Genomic DNA, 23355 nt, shown 5'->3' with positions numbered 1-23355 from the left:
GCATCTTCTTTGCTGCAAGGGCACATTGCTGGCTCATGTTCAACCTGGTGCCCACCAGGCCCCCTGGGGCCTTTTCTGAAAAGCTGCTTTCCAGCTGGATGATCCCCAGCACGTCCTGGGACCTGGAGTTGTTCCTCCCCAGGTGCAGGACTTTGCACTTCCCCTTGTTGAACTTCATGAGGTTCCCATCAGCCCATTTCTCTGGACAGCAGCACCACCCTCTGGTGTGTCACCCACTCCTCCCAGTCTGGTGTCATCTGCAAACTTGCTGAGGGTACACTCTGGCCCATCACCCACACCATTAATTAAGAGGTTAAGTAGGACTGGACCCAGCAGTGACCCCTGGGGCACACCACTAGTTGCTGGTCTCCAACCAGTCTTTGTCCAACAATCACCACCCTCTGGGCCTGGCTATTCTGCCAGTTTTCATCCAGCCCACGCTTCATCAGCTTGTCTGTGCGGATCTTATGGGAGACAGGGTCAAAAGCCTCACTGAAGTCCAGGTAGACAACACCCACTGCTCCCCCCTCCAAGGCCACCTCATGGCGCCTCCACAAGCAACTGGGACAGGGAAGACCCTTCAGCTGGACCCAGCAGGGGTGGAGCGAGGGTGGCATCAGCACTTGCAAAGTGGAGTGAAACAGCACATTTGTTCCCCTCCATGAAATAAAACCCACCACTGCCCTCCTCACACTCGAAAATCAAAGATGGGTGCAGGTGGTCCTGGGACGCTGGGAAGGGAGGGGCGAGCAGAGAGACCTCACTTACCCCACGGTCTCGTCCCAGTCGCACCAGAGCCGCTGCCCGATTCCCTCCATGCTGAGCTGGAACTGCTTCAGGCAGTAGTGCCGGATCATCCAGCCGTAGTCCGCCTCCTGGCACGCCGTCGCCGCAATGAAGTGATGGGCTGGAAGACAGGCAAGGGGCGAGCGGGGTTAGGCTCTGCTGCAGCACGTCATGGCCCAATGACAGCCCCTTGCCCCCCACCACGTGGTCCCTCCGCAGCTTTTCACACAGAGGGCATCTGCCAAAGCAAAGCTGGACATCAAAGCAACCCCAATCTCAACCAGCTTCTTCAAAACAGCCTTCTCAGGGTTTTATTTCCCTCTTCACATGCCTCTGACCCTGCAGCATCATCCTCCATTACCCTCCCAAGTGCCTGACGCTAGATAAATCAATTATTCAAAATATGCCAGGTAAGTCATAAGTAAGTTAAGGACGCAGATTTATTCTCTGATGATCACTTGACACACGTCTTTGGACTTTAAATTCCCAGTTTTTCAGTTTACAAAAAGAGTAAGGGTGTGGGGGAAGTTGGGGAATAACCCCACGGCTCCCAACCAGATCCCTGCTGGTGAGCAAAGGACCCTCTAAAAATTATCTGCATGGTGCCACACTTGGAAACAAATATCCATCTCTGATGGAGCGCAGGGACAAGTGTGGTGAGATTCATCTCTGGCTTCATGGCGCTGATTTAATTCACCTCTGGGTATGAGCCCCTGTCACCCAGTGCCTTCTGGTTTGGGACCAGAGAAGGAAGAGATGCCGCTTACTTCCCTACAAGTTTGTGCACAATTAGTGCAATGTTGCTAGCAAGTGGTAAGGGAAAAGGACAGTAATGCTGCAAAGGGAAGAGGGAGCGGGCTCGAAGAAAGAAAACCTTCGGTGGAATGATTTACTGAGCCTAGCTATAAATAATATCTTTCCCTTGGTCCCAAAGTGCCAGCTAGTGCCTTTGCAGCTCCTGGAGTACATTGCAGGCAGGCATCGCATACCAGCTCTATTTTTTGCTACGCACGAATAACTCTGCGCAAAAGAGTGGGGCTTTATTTTTATCTTATTTTTTAACAAAACAGAATTTAGCTACTTATTTAGTAGTCTGCATATGAAAGCCATGGGACATTACCAGCAGCTCCTGCCTGGGGGATGCCCTCCTTGAGCGGTCCCTCTGCAGCCCCCAAATCCTTGGAGCGCTTAGGTACCAGCATCCTATGGTAACGGGTGGGAACTCAGGACATTTGATGGCTGGGAGGCTTTTCTCCCCGTCTCATCCCTTCAAATTCAGATGAATCAAGTGAACAAGTGACATGGCTGAGTGAGCACCAGCATCCAAGGGAGGTTCAGGTGCCACCCCGCGGGGTCACCCCTCAGTGAAGACCGTGCACCAGACTGCGAAGGACAAGCACCCTGCAAACATTACGCAGCCAGACAAACAGCTTGCAGAGAAAACGCCGCTGGCAAACACATCGAGTGTGGAGCAGGAGAGAGCTGCATAAGGGTAGAAAGGAGGGCAGGGGAGGCAAACAGATTAAAAAGCAGCTGGACAAGTGGCCAAGGGGGTTGAGGAGCAAAGGAAGCAACAGAGCCAGGCAGAAATGAGTGAGAGATGGAAAGCATGGAGAGAAATGGAGGAAGACAAAACTGCTTTAAGAAATTCAACAGCCATACAGCACACGAAGAAAGAGAAGTTAACTGAGCATGGCCAGGCTGCCCTTTGCCTGGCTTTGCTCCTCCCCTGCATCCCCAGCAGGGATGAGCCTAGAGACAAATCATCACTTGTATCACAAAAACAACTATCCTTAGAGATGCCCAGACATTTCCTGATGACCACGCAGCTCTCCTGCAGAACGGACCTAGAGGAAAACACCTTAACAGGCAGCTCTACCTTGGGTGGAAAAAGGAGCAACACTAAATAAACCATGGGGATGAAGCAACTGAGAACCACAAACGGGCTGGAACACCTGCTTGAGTAGCTGCAAGCCACATATATCTGGTAGTCAGCATGAAAATGAGCCCTACTATTAAAAGAAAAAGAAAAAAAACAACCCAAACCAAGTGAAAACAAAAACCCACGGAGCTTCAAGCACTTGCCAATCAAAGCAGCTCAAAAGATGCTGCTGGGTTGGACGTGGCCGTGGGCTGAGTACAGGTGTGGGCAGCCAGGAGAGAGCCAGAGCACAGGCTTCGTCATCCCCGAGCGTGTGACTTGTATGCTTGCACTTTCTTCCTGCCTCTTGTCTCAGCTCTGAAGGTCCTTTGCAGGCACAGCACCACCTTTCTTTCCTCCCTGCCAGCTCTTCACAATGTTCTCCATGAGCTCTGCCTTCCCCGTGAGGCCTTGCCTTCTGCAGCAGTGAACACTGCAGATGCCGACAGCCAAGGCTTGGCTTGGTAACCCCCAGGAGCAGTGCAGAGACCACGCTCCTGGAAGACGTCTCTCCCACATCTCCCATACCTACACGTGGAGTCTGTCTGCAAATCCTTTTCCCTGGGGGACTGGGGAAACCAGACCCATCAGCCAATGACTGAGACATTTCATGAGGACATTTGATTTTTAACATCGTGAAGGGTTCTTTTGTTTTATACATCAGAGGCAAAGAGCATCCAAGAGGAAAAAGGCTCAACAGAGCCCGTCGTGTAAATGCTGCAAGGGTGGAGCTGGCCACAGCGAGGCCGAAAAGCTCTTTTGTTTTCAGCTGGCTGAGGAGAACTGGCTTTAGCTTTAAATGCACATTTTAAGGTCAAAGCGAGGAGAAGCTCCTGCCACGTTTCCACATGGTCCCCACCTAAGCCCACGGATATTTCCCTGCTGCTTCCCAGATTTCCCCCAAACCCATATTTATTGACACGTCAGGCTGGGACGGGGTCAGGGTTTGTAACAACAGAGGAAGAAAAGCAAGAAGGGATTTTTGTATCTCCTGGCTCTCATTCCAGAAGGTTTTCCTTCCCCCCTCACAGCCCTGCTGACAGAGGCGGCGTAAGTCAGCTGCAGTGAGCTGTAAATAACTGAGCTCTGGAGCGGTCACGTCTCTGTACTTAGCAGCATCCATTTGTGAAGGCTGTAAGGAGCTGCTGAATAAATGAGCTCCAAAACCCCACTATACCAAGGCTGAGCTGCCTCCAAGAGCTCTCGTCTTACATGCCCCTGCCACTCCCGTTCCCTTGGGAAAAACGGCATTGGGAGCTGCGGGAGCACAGTGGTCCCCTGGGAACATCCCACTGGAGCCATGTGGTACCTCCAAAGCCCTGCTTGGTCTTTAGGTGCCGCCTAGACACGGAGCAAGGGGTTATCTCCGTCTTCGCCTGTCTCCCCAGCCTGTGCATCCATATAGGTGATACCACTGCGAGCTGTCAAAATTTCATCCTTGTGTGCGCGCTGCCTTCTGCATGCAAAGACGTCTTCTGCTGGAAGGCAGCACCATCCGATGTGATGCTTACCTCACCGTGAGGACCTGTGTGACTGTTGATGAACACCCCTCCCTGCCGAGAGGAGCACTGATTGCCTGTTAAAAGACATAACTTTAAGGATCCTTAATTTGCCTCCTCACAGGGAACACCCGGAGAGCAGCGGTGAGGAAGTGATTGGAGGGAAGGCTTTTTCAGGCATCCCAGATACTCTTGATTGCCCTGGGACTGATGTCCTGGAGAGTCCCAGAAAACGCCTACCAGGGTTCAGCTTACTGAGGGAGGGTTAGCTGCAAAAAACCCCAAATCATTCATGTACTTCAGCAGAAAAATGTTGTTGGCCCTGAATTGCTAAAAAAATTTCAGGAAAATAACTGGACTTTCTTCCGTTGCACTTCTTATAGCTGGAGTCTGGGCCAAGAGCTCTGGGCTCACAGCTCCAGAAAACAACTTGGTGGACACCACCTCCTCCTTCTCCTCCTGCCACTGCTGCAGAGTCCGCACACTTGCCACAGTGATGGTTCACCAGCAGAAAGTCCTGAGCTTTCTCTACAAGAAAAGTTTTTCATTTCACATCACCGTACCCTCTGCGTAATTTGGTCTCCGGCCATTTTCTCCTCAGTCTTCTGGGACTTCTTAGGCTCGTCTTGCTGGGACACGCAACCAACCCCAAGGGGAGGTGGAGGCACTCAGGACCGCGGAGCCTGAGAACAGATGAGCATTTCAGGCTGGCATGGCACAGGAGGTCAAAGTGATGCCAGTGTTGACGGACCTGGTTCCCAGGCATTATGACAGAGCCTGTTGGCATTTTTTGCAAGCCTTGCTGCCCCAGCCCTCTGCCATTCGACCTCTGGATGCTGCCCGACACACGTGCGCGCTGGGAATATACGGAGAGTTTTGGGCAGTGAGTCCCAAGTAAGGCAGTCTGGTTTTCGGGGAGATCCCACCAAACTGGACTCACACGCTGTGTCCTTCTGGGCTTGCTGGCTTTCTCCAGACACAGCCGGGCCAGCCCCAAGCCATCGGCCACGTGGCTCCTGCAGATGAAGGCTCCTCACCCAGCGCCTGGACTGTACCCCCCGTTTGCAGTCTCATCCAAGAAGGAAGCCCTTGATGGAGGCTCTTATATAGGATGGGAACTGGAGACACCCTAATTTGTGAACCCTTTCAGTGGCACCCACTGGGTGCTGTTGGAGGGGCTGCCAGTCCCACCCAGCACGGCTGTAGCTCACTGCTACAAAACAGAGGAGCTTGACTCCCCCAAGCCCACGACACTCCTTGATGGTGTTGGATGAAGGATGAAACTATTTGACTCTGTGTGCAGAGTAGTCCCCAGACCATCCTGACTATAGCTGGACAGGCAGGATTTTTTTGGTGGAAACCATTCATGGCTTCATAGCAAAGAGCAGAAAATAGCTAGTTATTCATCTGAAAGCTTAGAGGCCTCATTAAACCCCAAAGGATCGCAGATAATTGCAAAATGACACTCACAGCAGGGCTGGCAATGAACAAGCCACACGTAGCTAAACCTGGGCACCAGCAAAGTTCTGGGCTCAAAGAACAAACATCCCAATATCTTCTCCTGGGCTTCTCCCAAATGCTGTGACCCCCCCTGTGAAATGATTAGCTCTCTCAACAAGCCTGAGATGAAAACAGTCTGTTTTCCCCTCCTTTTTGGTGTGGTTGTTTGCTCTGTTTTATTGAGAACAAGCCTCGTGGTTTGGACCTGGTTGCAAAACAAAACCCAACAAAAGCTGGAAACCTGGAGCTCATTTGCTGAGCACGCTTTGAGCCCTGCCTTTGCCACGTCGCCATCCAGCGGGATGAATCCTGCCCCAGCAGGTACAAACGTATGAGATTAAACCACATAAAGCCCAGTCGGACAGACGTACTGCATGCTGCCAAACCAGGTACTCACTGGCTGGGAATGATGCTGGGAAGGAGACGGTCGCTTGTGGCTAAACCCAAACCTCATTTTGTCCCACTCTCTCATGGCCAACATCCCCTGGCCACGTCAGACTCACAGCTCTCTCTTGCTGGGCCACTCACCCTGGTGACAAAAACCTCCAGTGGGGACCCCAGCCCCCAGGTTTTGAGCGGGGGGATTTTGCAGGCACAGCCTTGGGAAGCCTTGAAAGCCACTCTGTACATGGGGAGCACACATTCATTAGCCTCAGGCTGCCTCATTTTGCTTTTCAACCCTTCCCTTCATGTTGGTACCCACATTTACAAACAGACCAGCTGAGCTGGTCCTCACCAAGTGCATTTCTCAGCATCTTCGCTTTCACTCAGCAGAGGCACCACGTCCACTGCTGATCAGTAACTCAACATAATTAAGCTCCAGTTTTCATCTTAAGCCTGGTGAGCATCTGGTACTCCCTGCAAAGGGGCTTGGGCACCCTTGGGAGCATCCCCAGGTCGCATCAGAGCGAGTCCCCTCCCGGCACCCCGGTGCTCTGCCCGACTGAAGCACGAAGTTGAGGGAAGAATCAGACTCGGCCCAAGACTCCTCATCCAAAAGACTCGTGGGAGGGTGGGGAGAGGACATGGGGGCAGGAGGCAGAAGATGAGCATGAAAAACATCCTGGTTTGCGGCCAATAAATGGAAAACCTGGGAGGGGTTTTGCTTTGTTGACTCAAAGCCAACAAACCAGCCCCACTGGAGGCAGCAGATGGTTTTGCGGGGGACAGAGCAAGTGCTCGCAGGACTAAAAATAAACCCACCGCTCCTAGCAGTGCTCACACGTAAAGGCCTGAGCTGGGCTCCGGCTGGCACCCGCAAGCTGCTGACATGGGAACTGGCAGCGTCACTGCAAACCTGCCCCGGGGACCTCCCTGACTGCCTGCCTGTACCTACCCACACCTTCTCCTAAGCCTGATTTTGTGCTCCCCAGACAGAGCCACATTGGGCACGGGGGCACTTCCAGCCTGCCACTTTGTACGTAGCCTCTGGCCCCCATGGTGGTATTAGGAAGTCAGATGCTTTCTCCAAAAAGCAGGCTGAGCCCCAACAGAGGTACAAGCCCGGCGCTGGGGACCAACCTCCTCTGCAGCTCACCCATCCGAGGAGCACCTTCTGCACCAGGCTCTGAAGACCCCCATGGGGTACAGCTCCGGATAGGGCTTAAAAACCAAACCACTGCATAACCTAGCAGGAAGCTCAGGTCTTGCACAAGAAACCTCATGCCAAGAAACATGAGAGAGAGGGGAAGTAATGCACGCCAGCTGGGGAGAAGCAGGAAGAAGGGCACAACTGCCCCTTCTAGCATCTGCAGCCCCATAACCCCCAGGAAGGGGCTGGCACCCCCTGCTTAAAAATATACCTCCTGCCAGGGCTGCTTCGGGCAGCTGCCAGCTCAGCAAAGGCTGCAGAGTTTGCAAATGCTCCATTGGTTCACCAGCAAAAACCAAAGCTGGCGCTTAGCAACCGTGTAACACCCTTCGGCTGGAGCTGGGTGGGCAGAAAAATGTAGATGTTGGTGTCGGGGAACAACAGGGTAGCTTGCTCAACACTATTTATTTCTCTGTCAGAAAGGAGGGAGCTATCTGCTAACACCTCTGCTTGCTGACAGCCTGGGATGTGCCCCCGCAGTCAAACGAAACCTCTGAGCCCTGGTAGGGGATGCTATTTCTGTCCCCATTTTGCACGGGGAATGTATTTTTAAAGCCTCTCCTCCCTGCCCAGCTGGGTCAGGCCCCAGGCTGCTGGGATCCGGCAGCATCTCCTCAGGCTGTCAGGGCTGTGCAGTGGCTTGGGAATAGCGAGATGGATGGAGGCACCAAAACTCTGCAGGCCATCATGGGGGAGACAGAGACCTGTCCCCTCCTCAAGCAGCCTGCCTGAGCCCCACCACCAGCACAGGATCATCCCATCCCATCCCATGAAGACTGAGCCCAACTTCTCCCCAGGCAGCTCCTCTGGTCCCCTCCTCCCTTCCAAGCTTGGCAATATTTCATCTCCAGCATCTTTCCCTCTCGCTTCCAGCCCACTGCAGGGGAACATCTGTGAAGGCTTTCAGCATCTCCTTCGTGGTGATTTCCAAGCCCAGATTAGAGAAGCATTGCATTACAGCTCAGGACACCTTTTCCTCCTGAGCCCAGCAAACACGGTGGGAGGAAAGCACGCGGCTCTCCACGCTGCCCTCCCGGGGAACAGTCCTCCTGCTCAAGGCACTCTCCTGCCCCGAGAAACAGCTTTTAACTCAAGGCACCTCCCTCTCCTCAACTGCAGGCAAGGACCATCATCTTAGTCTCTTCTGTAAAGCACCTGGAGATGCAAAAAAGACGTAATTATTATTTAACAGGCAGAAAAGGAGCCCACGGCCACCTACCCACCAGGCCTGCAGCTGCCAGAGCTACCCTGCCACCACCTCCGACCAAATACATTTGACCAAGGAAAAGGGATGATACGTAGCACTTCAAGCATCTCAAAAACTTCATTTATCCATGCACGATTGGATGAGCTGCTGCTGCTTTCACCACAGAAAAGCACAAGGCTCCCCACATCCAGTTTAGGGACCTCAAAAATACGTGGAGGTGTTGGAAGTCCTTGCAGAGATGCTCCTATTTCCCGATCGCTGTAGGGATGGCAGGTGCTTGGCAGGCAGCGGGCGAGCCCATGGGAAGAGCCTGTCCCCTCCACCAGCAACTCACAGGCACGCAGCTGGATTCAGGCTCAGGGACGTCAGGACAAAGAGGGACTCACTGGCCACCCAAAGCAGTTGCCCACCATCTCGTTTAAGGTGAGAAGGGTATTTCTGATCCCAGCAGCATTAATTCAGAGAGTTGCTCTGTCCCAAACCCGCTCCCTGATGCTTCTGGAGCATCCTTGGGTCCCCAAACCAGGCAGATGCTGCCTCCTGCTTGTTCACTTGGCATGTTGTGACATCGTCCCTTAATCCACAGGATTTTCCTTCCCAACATAGCCATTCAGGATGTAAATTAAGGGGGAATTCATGGGATTTGGGGGTTTTCATGTGCTGAAAAAGAGCAGGAATTTTTCAACATGCTGCTGAGTCACTACGCAAGGATTTCAGAGGCAGAGCAGATGCTGGAAGGTGGGGGGAGCATCTGCCCAGCACCCAGGAGGCTGATCCCAGGATGTCCTGGACATGCTGCCACTGCTCACTTTGGAGAAGAGAAGGAGCATCCCCCACTCCCTGCCTCCCCTCTGCCCTGGGGGGCTGCAGATGGAGCAGCAGAAGGAAACTACCCAGCTACTACTTGAACGGAGCGGTCTGTAAGCACGGCACTGATGCGGTTACGAAGCATGGCCGGAGCTCCCCAGCGAGGTCTGCTGACAGAGGGCTCGCCCCATATTTTATCTGTCCGACAGCTTCACTGTCGTGAAGCCACAAAAGCTTTCAAAGGGCTCGAGGGCTTGGGAAACTTGGATGGGAGAGAAGTCACTCAGGCTGCAGGGGGTGGGGGTAAGCCTTGCAGCAGGGGAAAAAGTGTTAAATGAAAAGAGACAGGTCTAGGAAAGCTTAATTTTAGGAAAACAGATATTCCTTTGAAAAACACACATATGGTTCTGGCTATGCTCGTGCTGCTTTGGGGAGCGAGCTGCAGGCACTGGAGTCCCAGGGCAGAGCATCGCTGTGGGCCTCCCCTGGGCTCCCCAGGTCTGTGCGCTGCATCTCCCTCCATCTGGGCTTGCTCACAAAACAGCCTCCCCCAATCCTGAATACATACTTGCCTGCTAATCCCATTAAGTCCCAGCAAAATGAGATCACCATGGCAGAAGGTGCCATAGCATAAGTGCTGTGCTAGGGGCTGCGGCGAGGGTCAGTGTAAAACCTTGCTGCCTTGAGAGACAGAGGGTACCTGAATGCAGAATCAGTAGACAAAGTCAGTCCCTGCTCGGCCAGGCTGGGGACAGTCCCCTGTTAGGGACCTGGCCACATGGAAAGCGCGGGTAGCAGATGCCCTCCAAAGAGGCCAAAGGCTTCCATGTCTTTGGGAATGAAGTGGCGGGTCTGAAGAGCACGCGGCGGTCCTGCCAGCACTGGCCCACCACCGCTTCCAGAGGAGCATCCCCAGAAGTCCCACTTCTCGGGGGCCGTGGCCCAGATGAGTGTGGGAGTGGAGCCAGCACGAGGGCTGCGCCTTGCAAAAGCCAGGCTGGAGGCAGCGCAACGATGCTCCAGAAACACTTCTGGGGATAAACATCACCAGGCATGAAGACTTATTTACGATAAAAGGCAGTAACAGGAGAAGGTCAAACGGAAACAAGCGGATCGCAAATAAGCATCGGCTCCAGCTCAGCTGCACACCAGCAGCCGGACACAACTCTCAGCACGAACGCCAGCCCAATGACTGCAGCAGCCCTGTACCAGCATGCTGCGTTTCCCAGTCCCCTCCCTGTACCTGCAAACAGGGCACACAGCACCAAAGTGCTACTGTTTCTGCCCAGGACTACATCCCTACCTGTTTTTTTGGCAGCCCGATGATTGTTCAATAAACACGCCATCTAAGACTCACTCTGAAGCAATACCAGGCACCACGTTTTTACCAAAGCATGTTGCACCCGAGCGCCGTAATTGCTTTGCCCCGGCCCCAGCGAGAGGTGAGCGGAGCAGCTCCGGTCCCCATTCGCTGGAGCCAGCACCCAGACCCCGCCGCCCCACAAAAAGCAGGGCTGCAGTACGCGCCGCTGCACCCGGCAATCAGCTCCATAGCTACGTCCCTAATTAGGGCCGCTTTGTGAGCGGCAGGCTAACGAAGCTGGTAAACAGGTCAGGAGTCCTTTGCCCTCATCTCTCTTCCCAGCACAACACCTCCTTGCTGCATCCCGGCTCTTGCTGCCTGCAAAAGGGACCACACAATAACAGGGACTTCTGTGCCTGTCCCCCCCGGGGACCTGCGCCTGCCCTGCCAGCCCCAGCAGCTGCTTTCCCACGGTGCAAGGGACCTGGCCTGAAGTGCCTTTTGGAGACGCTCGTGCTTCTCCCCGGGCATTGGGGGGTCCTGCAGCCGGAGACGGGGTCCCCTGCACCTGGGGTGGGAGGTCTGTAGGGAGGAAAACGATTTGGGAAACTGAAATGAACACCACTATGGCCTTCAGCCTGTCCACGCAGGATTTCACCTGCCCACCTCTGCCGATAACGCCACCCGCCTCCTGCCCGGCATTGGTGCGGCAGAGCTCCTGCCTCGCCATCCCCCCTGCCCGTGGGTGACCCGTGCTGCCCTGTCCCTGCTCCTCCCAACACACAGCCTGGCCTGAGTGGGAACCCCGACCACCAATTAACAAAAATACCATCAAATCCACTGGTTGAAAGTGTCCTGCCTCAGCAGCTTAATAAGGCACTTGCTTAAAAAAAAAAAATAAAAAAAAAAAGAAAAAAGCCCCCAAACAGGCATTGCTTTCAGGCAGCTGGCTCCTACCTCAGCTTCAACAAATAATTCACTGGCACTTATTTTTACACGGTTTATTTTGTGCCCTCTTGTGATGTTTGGGATAACTATAAAATGATAGCAAAAACTCAAACACCCCCATCCTAGCAAAAAACTAAATAACTACAAATCATCAAAGTATCAGCTTGATGGATAAATCACTGTGTTCCTTCTCAGGCACAACAGGATGCCAAAATTAAAACCTCGGATATCCTTTTGGGTTTCATGATTATGCTCAGCTGTATGCAAAATATCTCATTAGTGCTGGCTGGAAAAAAAGCTATCTATTTATTTTGCTTTGTGTAATAAAATGAAGGGGAATAACTGTTCCAGGAGTGGGGTCCTACTAGGTGAAGTCCCCCTTTTCTATGCTGAGTTAATAAATCAGATTAAAGGCATTTAGGTTCTGCATGGAAAGGACAACTCCAGTTCTCCTAAACGTCAAAGTGATCAGTTTTCTGAGGATTTGAGAAACATGGAAATGCTTTGGAATGGTGTAAAGCTTCCAACGCACTAAATTACTGGAAGATATAGCAACTCACAAAAGTATCAAGTGATTGCCTCAACAAGCCCACAGAAAACGGTTTCCCCAGCCCCTCTGGCTGGATCCCTGCCATGCTCAGGAGATGCTCAGGTAGCACAGATACCGCTGCACTCTGCTATTCCTCTTCCATATTCAATATTCTACGGAGCACCCCAGAAAGCAGCTTTCCTGCACCTACAACACAACAGATGACCCCTCCCCAAACGAAGGATAATTTAACATCATTCTGATACAGGTTGCCACATAACGGCTCTTGTAAGATGCAGGATATTTGATTAAAATGCAAAATAAACTCTGGTACTTTGCAACACATCGCCCAGCGCAGGACAGTCCTGCTTAGCTGGGTCTCAGGGGATTCACTTTTTGCCATATATTCACTTTTTGCTGTTAAATAATACGAACTACTAAATACACTGAAATAGGCTGTTCAAAGAGCCAGGACCCTGGTCCAGTTTCTCTCCTCGCCTCAGTTTCCCAGAGGTATCAGCACAAGTTATGGCATGTCCTCGTTATCTGTTAACAGCTGCCAAGCACATTTCCAGGAATGGGACTTATCTTACATGTCCCTTACACTTGATTCTGCACAGGGCAGAATGACAAATACTTTTCTTTCCCCTGAAAAATTCATTTAGTAAGTAAAATAAAATCAAAACCAGCTGAGGAGGGAGGAAGGAGAATGGGAATCAAAACGTGGGCATGCTGAAAACCAACTTCTGGCTGACTGCAAATCAGGAGAGGGAAAAATCTGCCATGAGCAGTTAGTTATAATTATATCCTTAATGAATAGCGGGGTCTTTTAAAAAATAATTTGCCTTGATTAAATTAATGGAGGAAAAACACAGGTTTTAGACATTCACTGGAGATGGGGGATGGTACAGCCCTGACTTTGCTGGCTTCACTCACTCCTAGTTCAAATCGGGTCTGACCATTATCACCATCAAATACCTGCTTGCTGACCTAGATGAGCAGAATCAGGGATCCCCATTTAATTCTGTGTGCCCATCTTTTACAAATAGCCCACGCGGCTGGATGCACCTTCCAGAGGCTGAAGGGAGGGCACCCCCAGGAACCAGCCGCCTCTCTCCTGCCTACCAGGGGAGGACAGTGGTTCCCAGCATCGTCACCCCAGCACCTTAACCCGGTGTTAGACCCGTGCTTTAGAGTTATTTTTAAAACATCAACAAAGCATGGGATGCCAAAAGAGGCCACATGTCAGCTGGGTCTCAAAGCTGGGCCGGTCTTGTTGCAGAAAGCCACAGAGAAATGAGCAGCCACCACGCTCAAGATCTCAAGAACGTGCTAAAGGCAAACACACTCTTCTCCCCCCGCCCCCAGACTATTTTTTCCTTAAGCTATTTCAGTTGATTGAGGCTATAATAAGAACAGGGAAACTAACACCAAGGTTAAAAGTGCCCGGCATCGGTTTGGAGATAACACGCTTCGATCTTGTTGGTTCAGGTTTCAACAGGTTTGTGTGCGTTAAACGCGGATTATTCTGGTACATGGGTCTATGAAGCATTTTATCGAACTACCTTTGAGATTAAAAAATTGGTTCCCAGGCAAATGTTATTCACTCAAACAGATCACCTATAAAGAAGCACACAACAAATAAATATAAAAACTCATTAGGGAGAAAACCAAAATAAATAGCTGCACCGTCTTGTTGGTGCATTCATCACAGGCTGCAAAGAACAGTAGCTTGACTAAATACTTTCAACATACAGTTTCCAGACTAAAATCTGTTGCTGAGCCACGTGAGCACCCCGGGAACAATTTATTTTCCTTTTTAACAGAGGTTTCTTGATGCAGTTTTCTTTTCTTCCAGCTGAATAACGTGCAGAGATGGCACTTCTCTGCAACTCACCCACACAGAGCGCTGCCGTTTTCCCAACAAGCGTTACCTAAAGGATACAGGGAAGCCCAGACAGATTGCATCCCGCTCTCAGTTGAAATTCAGCACTGCCAGAGGTTTTCACCCAGGCTGCTGCCTGTTTCCCGGCACAGATCCCCACTGAGATGCTTCCCCAAGGTGTAAGGCTGTAGTTTTAAATCCCCAAAAGCTTAAGCTGTAGAAACACAGAGACAAGGGACTGAAACCATTAAGCAGGTTCATTACTGGATTTGCTGATTAAAAGCACTGAGCTCGTAGGCAGCATCCATAGCACCACCATGGCAGAGCAACAGCACCCCGGGCTCAGGATTCCCCGGTACTCACCTATCCACAGTGGGAAGGCACACAGCAAACCCTAGCCATTATTTTCTTTTAGAAGAGAAAAAGGTATTTAGCTATTTGACCAAGTTGAAACACACTGCGTACCCCCTACATAAGCAGTTAATGCTCCTCTCCCCCAGCCCAGCGCTGCCCCATGGTGTTTTCAGTCCTCGCTCAGTGTGCGGTCTGTACCGGCAAGGGCTGCGACCACAACCATCGCCTTGGGGCCAAAACCTCCACAAACGTGCCTGCTAAGACTGACAGAGCCAGACTTTGCAGCCAGTTAGGAAGGCAGAACGAACTTGCTAGCACAGAGCAATAACTCCGGATTTCCACCTGCAGGTTTCCAAGACCTCGCTTAACTCTGTAATGACCCGATACTTATTTCCAGCCCTTTGAAAACATGAAGGATGCCAACCCCATTTTTAGCAATTATGAGGTCTCTAATTTCATCCCAGGTCATGGCATTTATATTTTCATTACCCACAACCTCCAGGGTCATTACAAATATGAGATTACAGTGTCGGTGCTTAATGGCTGTTTAATTCAACAGCATTTCAGAGTTAATAAATGCAATTCAATTTCTCAAAGCCAAGTGGCTTCCTGACCAGATAACACAGCCTGCATCCAGCCGACCAAACCCATATGCCACTCGTTTCTATAGGAATAGAGCTGGCACATATGGGAGCAGTACGTGAAATTACACAGTGGAAGTAATTTCTTTTGCACTACTCACATGTTTTTCTTTTAATGTATAGGAAGTCTTGAGTCTTCTCCATCTCAGAGATGCTCTGAAAGGGAGGAGGAACGTTTTACTTTATTGTCAGGGATTTATAACACAACACGCTCTAAATATTTAGGAGGATTTTTCCCAGAGACGTGGTAGCCTTCAATTAGTCTTTAAAGCAAGACTAAGTATTTTGCTAAAAGAGGTGCTCGAGCTCAAATAACACACAGGCATTACCGAGTGTGTTTTGGGGTGAAGGAAGACACAAATAATCCTAACGCACTGCAAAATTTTGCAATAGTGGTGCAGCTGCCTGTGTCGCAAAGCTGCTCCTACCAACAGGCAGAGGTTTCTCTTTCTTGTTACTTTTAATGTTAATTTTTACTTATTACTATTATTTTTGAGTCCAGGAAATTCAAGTGATCAGCTGACTACAGCCTGCAAAGCACTGATTGATGGTATTAAGGTGTAAGGCGTAATGGTTTAAGGACGGTTACAGGGCAAAGGAAATATAGAGGTACCCAGGTATGTACAGAAAACCCAAAGCATCCCCTCTCACGGCCGCCTCCTTTCCTGGAAGCATCTTGGACCAAAGTCAAAGGATCAAAGTCACGATGTTTATATGTGGAGTTAAGACAATTTAAACCACTCTGAAGAACTCCAAAGGTTTTAAGTTGCTATGTTTTCTCCCAACTCCAGAGGTCCCAGCAGCCGAACAGAGGATACAAAGGCACTTGTAATTTCGTATTTTCAAGGAGAGATCATAAATAACTGCCGATAACCGTTTTGTTTTTTAAGAAAGCATCATTTTCTGTAGAATATGCAAGCATAATGCTGTACAGCTCATACAGAAGATGCAGGGAGTCAATATGATATTAATGTTTTACTGGCCTTATTTGCAATTCCCTCTTATCTCTTTCAGTAATACAGCTATCTAAACCTGAAAGAAACCAAAGCAGCACAGCACTGCGTGCCAGCAGAAATGGGCACAGGAAGCGACAGCAAACGCCGGCGTAGGGAACATCCGTCCCCGAGGGATCTCCAGCCACCTGCTAGCACGTCTGTGAGAGGCACCGCAGCTCTGCGAGCAACAGCATCAAGCACCAGCCAGCCCTTCTCACGCCAGCCAGCATCCCTGGCCATAGCACACAGGTGCAGCAGAAGTGCCATCGATGGGGGCCCATCTCTCTGCAAACCTGCATGGGGTTTAGCAGAACTAACAGGGTTTGCCTGTTAACCCTCAGCTGCGCGACCTTGACCTGGCTCGCAAGCCATAATCCTGCTTCATCCATCATCACCAGCAATAATGAGTCTTCTTGTGAAACCCAGCCCTCAGGTAACCCCTTAAATACCAAAGTAAGGCTGCAGAGCAGAGCATGGTGCTAATCATCACCTCTCCCGGTAACGATGAGCAGAGCATGGCTTGTTCCCTCATCTCTGAGCAGCCTCTGCAGGGAACCGCAGCCAAAAACCAGAAAAAGCCTAATTTTACCTCTAATGGAAGTGGTTACCTTGTGATACAGCTGGATCTCAGGCCTGCTGAATGAGACCAGGGTTATTTTTAGGCAGTTGATACTGTGACCATCACTGCTTTTTTAGGACTCCACAGCCAGCTGCAAAGTTGCTTAAAGCTTGAGCTTTAAGAGAAAGGCTTGAGCTTTAAGAAAGAGGCTTTCCTTGCATACGAGGAAAGCTCAGCTGATCCTGCCAAGATCTGAACCCCGGCTTCAGTACAGCTGGGGGGTTCCAGTGGCATGGAGAGGATCTGTGCCATCCTCTCGTGGCCCAGACTGCGTGCAAATCGGGGAGTCAACAGCTTTGACCTGCCAGGGGAAAGCTCTCCAGTCGGGCAGTACGGCTCTCACAGCTTTAGGCCAGGGGCTGGGTCCCCACCACCGAGAAGTCCTGCAGAGGCTGCGGTCACAAGGCAGGGAGGATGCTCCCAACCCGTGGCAGAAGTTGCTGTACTCTGACTTGAAGCAGAAATGACCAACTCAACAAAGGCACAACAATGCACTATCAGCCTTAACCTTGCTTCTCCTGTTTTATTCTGGATGCCATCTGGGCATCTTGAACAGTATCTATTTCTTTTGAAACAGAAAGATAGCCTCCCCAGACCACTTCTGCAACCTGCTGTGGGCTGCAGCAGCAGACCGCAGCTAAACACAGCAAGGAGGAGCTGGGGCAGGACCAGGCTTGGTGAAGCCCCTGAGCTCAGGGTGAGCTGCCTACAGACACATCTCCAGAAGTACAGATCTGGGGAGGAGAGCATCATAAGCCACCACCCAACACTCATCGTTCATAAAGCCCTCAACAATTTGCGAAGCAAGGTGCTTTAGTGACAAAGGCAGCTGACTGAGAGCATGTCCCAAGGCAGCGGCAGGGTTCACAAGCCAGCAGTAAAAACGCCAACACACAGCCATAAAACTGATCCTCCCTACCTGCTGCCTGTCCACAGGCTGCAACGGTGCGTGGCACGATTTGCAGGAACAGGGACAATGCTCCCCACGGGAGTGTTAACACCTGGTGTTGAGCAGCGCAGCCCTGTCTGTGTGCGGGGCCATAAAGCAGAAAGACACAAACAGGTTTTTTTGTTGTTTTTCTTTGTTTTTTTTTTAAACAGTGCAGAATGTGCTCAAAAAAAAAAAAAAATCGCAGGACGAAGATGCAGCAAAAGACAAACGCATCCACCACTCGACACCACGATTATCTGTCATCTATCACGGTTAAGTGGCTTGCACAGAGGCAGACGTCCTGCTGCAACTGAGCCTCCTGGAGATGGAAAAGAGCAGCCTGGAGTATCACCAAATCCTGCTCTCTTCACTTTCAAAAGTTACAGTGCCCAAACCAAGAGGAGGAAGGGGCAGGAAAAGGGGAAAGGGACTGGGAAAACAAAGCAGAGATAAATCCTAACTAAGCAGGAATTAGCGCTCCCAGGCAGCAGTATCAGCCACAGGTTTCTGCGTGGGACTGCTCCCTCCTCAGCCAGGGACCGGGAGCCTTTCCCCGCAAGCGAGCCCGGAGAATGTGATTTGTGTAACAGCATGGCCTTCTCCCCGTGAATGACCTCCAGCTAAAGAGTAGTAAATAGTTAATTACGTGGTACAGATAAGACCATTACATGCAGCACAGCTCAATGCATTATTCACCAGGGTTTAGAGGAGAAAAGCGGCAAGAGAAGGAAGGGGAGGAAAGAGAAATCCATGCTTCCTCAAAGAGCACTTTGACTTCACGGAAGATCAGCGTTAGGATGAGGGTACATGGTTCCCGTTTTAAGTAACCGTAAATAAACACACTTCTTACACCAAGTACCAATACGCGATCCTTCTGAGCTTTCTGCTGCAGATACACAGGTTACAAGCACAGCACAAGTCTCCACCTGTTGCATCTGAAATGCTAGGGACATCAAAGAAATAAGGGCACGCTGCGCCCCGTGAAAATAATCAGGCAACACAAGAATTTCCAAACCAATTTTAAGTCAATCATCTGCTAAACCCAGAACACCCGACCTCAGCTTAGAAACGCCTGCTTGAACGAGCACTTCTGGCTGCATTCTCTCCCTGTGGCTGAGAAATAGGAAAACAGAGACTCCTAAATCAGTCTCTTAGTAATTAATTTCTACTTTTGAAACAAATGGCAAAGGATGTCTCCCGGCACAAGCATGCCTCAGTAAATCTCACACAACACAGGCTGTCTCTGATAGCGTGGTTATCTGACATATTTAGCGGCCAAGTTAGATGTTCTACTATTTCCCCGTGCTTCCTAACGATTTCTCCTTTTAATTTCCACCCGCTTTCTGTGTCGCCAGCAAAGCCCAGCTGGAGACTTCACAGACTCGAGGACTAAACAGGTCAGCGGGCGCTGGTGAAGCGAGGGAGGGGGCGGCCGGTGCTGCACGCCCCTTCTCAGCGCAGAGGCAGCGCACACCTCCCGACCCGCCGCTGCTCCCCGCGGCCCGGCTCCGGAGGGCAGAGGACTTCCCGCGCCCGCCCCGCAAGCCACCACCGCCACCGCCGGGCTGCGCCGGGGCTTCCAGGGGAGCCTCTCCCGCTGCCGCTGCCGCTGCCACCGCCCCGCAGGAACGCCGCCAACGCCGCCGGCACCCACCCGCCGCAGCGGCGGCCGGGGAAGTTTGCTCCCGGGGCCGCGCACTCGCTCACCCAGCACGAAGCAGAGGAACCGCCGGGGGAGCAGGGCCATCTCCGCCGCCGCGCCCTGCCCCGCGCAGCCGGCCCGCCTGCGGGGCGCCGCCTCCCCGGCCGCGGCGGGCTGCCGGCGGCCCGTGGGGGAAGGAGCGGGGCGGCCGGGTGGGCTCGGCGCCGCCGGCCCTGCGCGCAGGGGCGGGCCCAGGCCGGCCCCGCGCCCCGCCGCCCCGCCGCCCCGCCTGCCACCTGCGCCTCCCCCGCTTCGCTCCTCGGCGGGGCCGCTGCTCCACGGCCTTTTTGTTGTGCAGTAGAAAGCACGACGGAAGGCAGGTCACCTTTCTGAGGGCTTCGGCAGGCTTCAGCCGAGATGGCCGTGCCCGGGCAAGACGGCGTTATCTCCATCTCCTCGCCCCGGAACGGGCAGGTGGGAGCCCAGAGACACCCTTCAGGAGGAAAGCACGGGGAAATGCTTTTTTCTCTCGCACATTTTCCTTAGCCCTCCTTCCATCTCCATCTCTCTAGCCTGAGGCGAAAAACCATACCTTCCCTTTCTTTTTACAGTGTTGAATATGAACACAGAGAGCGTAACGCAATTTTAGGAGGAAAAGAAATGTTTTGTGGGTTTTTTTACCAAGTGGAAAATCATTACTGAGCTAGTACAGCTCCACCTGCAGCCGATAACTGAATTTGTGCCTGAGCACAAGAGTGCCTGCTCGGGCTCTTCAGGAGCACGTTTAGGATCAGGATATGCGACTAGGAGCATATCATCCCCGTGAGCAAAGGCTCCAGCTGCAGGGAGGCCACCACCCCACAAAGTGGTTCTTTCACATTTTAAGTTAGCTCCTCCTTTCAAAGGGAGAACAAGAAACAAGAAAACTTGAACACCACAGTGTGCTTAACTTTGGTGTTTCATATCATACCCATTTCTGCTTTCCCAACAGAAACAGAACTGCTTGCATGCCAGACAGCCAGTTCTACCCTAAACTATTAATAACACCTGCCTAATTACAGAGTCAAGTCTGGGGATCACAAAGGGCAGCATTTGCTATTAATAATGTGGTAGCACAAAGCCTACGCCTGCTTTCATCTTGATACAAACAGGGAAGAAACCAAAGTTGAGGCCCCACCTGCAGCTTCAGGACCAAGTTTGCAGTACTGGCTGTTGAAGACAAGGCTCTGAAAGCGTTACCTACAGTCGTTCTGCTAAGAGGAGAGGGAACGGGTGAGATCTGGAAACAGCAGAACACTAGCACAACTTTTTGAAGAAGGAATTTTAACCTTTATTCACAGATAAGTAAGGCTGCTATTTTCAGCAGCAAATGCAGCCAGGATCTAGAACAAAGTACAACAAAGAGACAGAGATGGACAACAGCAATGTACAGTCTTGTCGTACAATATCACAGCATGAGCCTGTCCGCGTCAATCAAGGATAATTCTCCTCACCCCCTGACCAGACACGTACACCTAAGCTGCCTTTCCTTCGTTTACCAGAAGAGGATTTAAAATCTAGACCCCTTCTGTACAGTAACGACACACGCAAACATGAAAGACTGGATACTCCCAGCTTTCCTCCTCCCCCCTGTATCAACCCAAACCAAAAGTCTCGTGGAGCGTGTATTTTCCACTACACCAGGCCATAGGACACAAAAAGAGGATTTAGAAGCCCATCCTCTGCTTGCAGCAACAGAAGTGGAATATGAGACAACAAAATGCCATGTTGTGGGCGGAAAAAAAAAATAAAAATTAAAATCTAGGCTTCATCCTGAAGGAAACATTTGGCCGTATCCCTATTCTGCAGTCTGCAACACGCTTCTGAGTCAAAAATGAGCACGCGATGACTCTGCTCCCGAGCAAGCGCTGCTGCTGCAGCAGCACGGGATTACGTAACCACGTCCACCAGCGCTGCCAGCTCCCAAGCCTGGTTTTCTCAAATGAAGCCCTCGCTGCCTCCCCCGTGCCTCCCTGGTATTCAAAGGACACACGGAATTTCTACAGACTATTCAGAATCAGATTATCTGGAAAGCACAAGCGTGTTGGCTATTTATTAACATCTTAGCAGCTACCACCACACCTAAAATTAACTGGCAGGCAAGAACTGGGGGTTGTGTACTTCAGCCTAGAAAAGCCCTGCCGGTATTAGAGGAGTCTTGCTTCACTGAAGTGTGATCTTCCTACCTGAGAGAAACCTGCTGAAATGCTTGAACCAACTATGGGGAACAACAAAACTGGGAAGAATCATTTAGTATCTGCATAAACAGAAAAACAAACTGACCTTCAGGTTATATTCTCTTGGATAAGACTGCATATCATACAGTGATGCTACATGAGTTTTCATTAAGATCTGCTGAAACAAATGAAACAATACACTACGATCCCGGAACAAGCTGGAGTATAGAATTGGCAAAAATCTTCCAAAGGGAGATGCTTGATTCTTCACAATTGGAAAGCCATCTACTTAAAGAGAAAAAAAACAAAAAACAAACTAAAAAAAGCAGCAGGTAAATTTTGCATGTACACACTCAACTGTACAAACTGAAATAAAAGGAACATCAGCAGTTTTAATACCCCACAAAACCACTAGAAGCTATAATAATTTTGCTATGTACTGCAAAAGTACACAGAAGAGTGAGGTTTCCTAGCTTCAAGAACCACACAAAAGAAATTAGTACAGTAAAATAAAATATATAATCTTTGTGCAAATTATATCCAGTGGCCATTTTTTATTAATTTAATTAATTCAAAATTAAGTTATCAAATCATCCTTTAGGAGCACGTAGAGTCTATGCATTTCTTTGTGTTTCTCAAAGCACTGTTTTAGTTATGCTTTGATAAGACCCCTATCCATTGGTCTGTTTTTAAATTTTTACTATGCAGATTATTAATTTCACAGCTTCCAAGTGTGGACATTTGGTACTGATAAAATTTAAGGAAACAGCCACTTTTAATGCCGCACTGAATAATTTTTATAGCATCAGGATTCCTGTTAATTGCTGCCTACCATTAGGTTTAGAAAAGGTTAAGCGTGCTGTTGAGGTAAATATGACAGCCGCTCACTAATGAGAATAAAAGGACTTTCCAGTCCAAAACCTAACGTCCCATTTCTCATGAATTTACTCCTTCAAAATTAACAAATATACAAGATCTATAAACATTCAGATGTCCAACTCTGGGCTAAGTCAGCCAAAGAAAAAAGCAAGATTATATCATGCTTTACTTTAAAGCTGAATTTAAGTTGTTACACATTAAATACTAGGTAATACAGCTGGATGTAAAAGCGTTATCTGCACAACTCTGGACGTTTCATCAGCTTGCAAGAACATAAGGCTCCAAGGTGGTATTTCTCAGTGGACACTTACCCTTCAGGAAAGTTTGAAGCTATTCACATACCAGAATTAGTACAGATGAGCTTTGAGCAGTATAATCTTTTATTAAACATAGTACATGCTTGTTTCTTACTACGGAAAGATGAGAATTCTTTTTCCCCATTACTTACTAATGACTTGGCTATTTCACAGCTCCCTCGTGATAAAAGTAAAATTGTTATAGGTCATCATCTCTTTAGCAAAGCAACAGGAAAAAAAGATATCATAGGAACAATTATGACTGTAAAGCCCACACACCATTTAAAAAAAAAAAAAAAATCACTTGACAAGGAAAGCACAACACATTTGAGGCTGTTAAAACCTTAATAATTAAAAATACTTTCAAGTGTAAGATTTTTTTTTTGTGAGTTTATGTCCATATCTGCAGTCCTGCAGAAGTCAGTCAGTAAATTAATATGAAGACTTTTCTTTTTTTAATTTTATTTTGATTCATAAAGGCAACTGTAAAAGCTCACAAGGCAGTCAAATGCCAAACTAACAAACTTATGTTACACTAATCCTTTCAAAAGGAACTCAGCCAAACATGCGTATTGGTTGAGATTCTTTCACGCGCTTCATCACTATGGGAGGTATAATCTTATGCTGTATGTAAAATCCTATCCTATGTCTCTGTGCATTTAACACAATCTATAATCAGCCTTTCTGAAGGACTTTTCTGGTCACTGATATTACCTCCCAGAACAAGGACTGAGACGAATGACCTATAAGCACCTATTTGTATATTTAAAGCATCTATAGAAGCTTTTCTAGCCCAGGCTTCTGCT

At 49.9% G+C, this 23355-nt stretch overlaps 1 protein-coding gene across 3 annotated transcripts in view; it reads right to left on the bottom strand.

Annotated features, from left to right (window-relative positions):
- Positions 1 to 19794, bottom strand: part of RAMP1 (receptor activity modifying protein 1) — a 30409-nt gene extending 10615 nt beyond the window's left edge. Inside the window, exons 1-3 of one of the 3 annotated variants that reach the window (XM_087730292.1) lie at positions 19224 to 19330; positions 15073 to 15127; positions 769 to 907 (exon numbers count right to left, since the gene is read on the bottom strand). In XM_087730292.1, the coding sequence (XP_087586418.1) occupies positions 769 to 907; positions 15073 to 15115 (182 nt within the window). In that variant the 5' untranslated portion in view covers positions 15116 to 15127; positions 19224 to 19330. Of the gene's footprint in view, positions 1 to 768; positions 908 to 15072; positions 15128 to 19223; positions 19364 to 19543 lie in introns of those variants that run through there. The other 2 variants (XM_087730291.1, XM_087730294.1) reach the window with 2 other exon arrangements.
- Between the last annotated feature and the right edge of the window lie 3561 nt (positions 19795 to 23355).

Source organism: Nipponia nippon, unplaced genomic scaffold, assembly GCF_047370975.1.
Source record: "Nipponia nippon isolate SJK-2023a ecotype South Korea unplaced genomic scaffold, ASM4737097v1 scaffold_5, whole genome shotgun sequence".
NCBI classification, from domain to species: domain Eukaryota; kingdom Metazoa; phylum Chordata; class Aves; order Pelecaniformes; family Threskiornithidae; genus Nipponia; species Nipponia nippon.
This window is presented reverse-complemented; position numbering and strand designations above follow the sequence as displayed.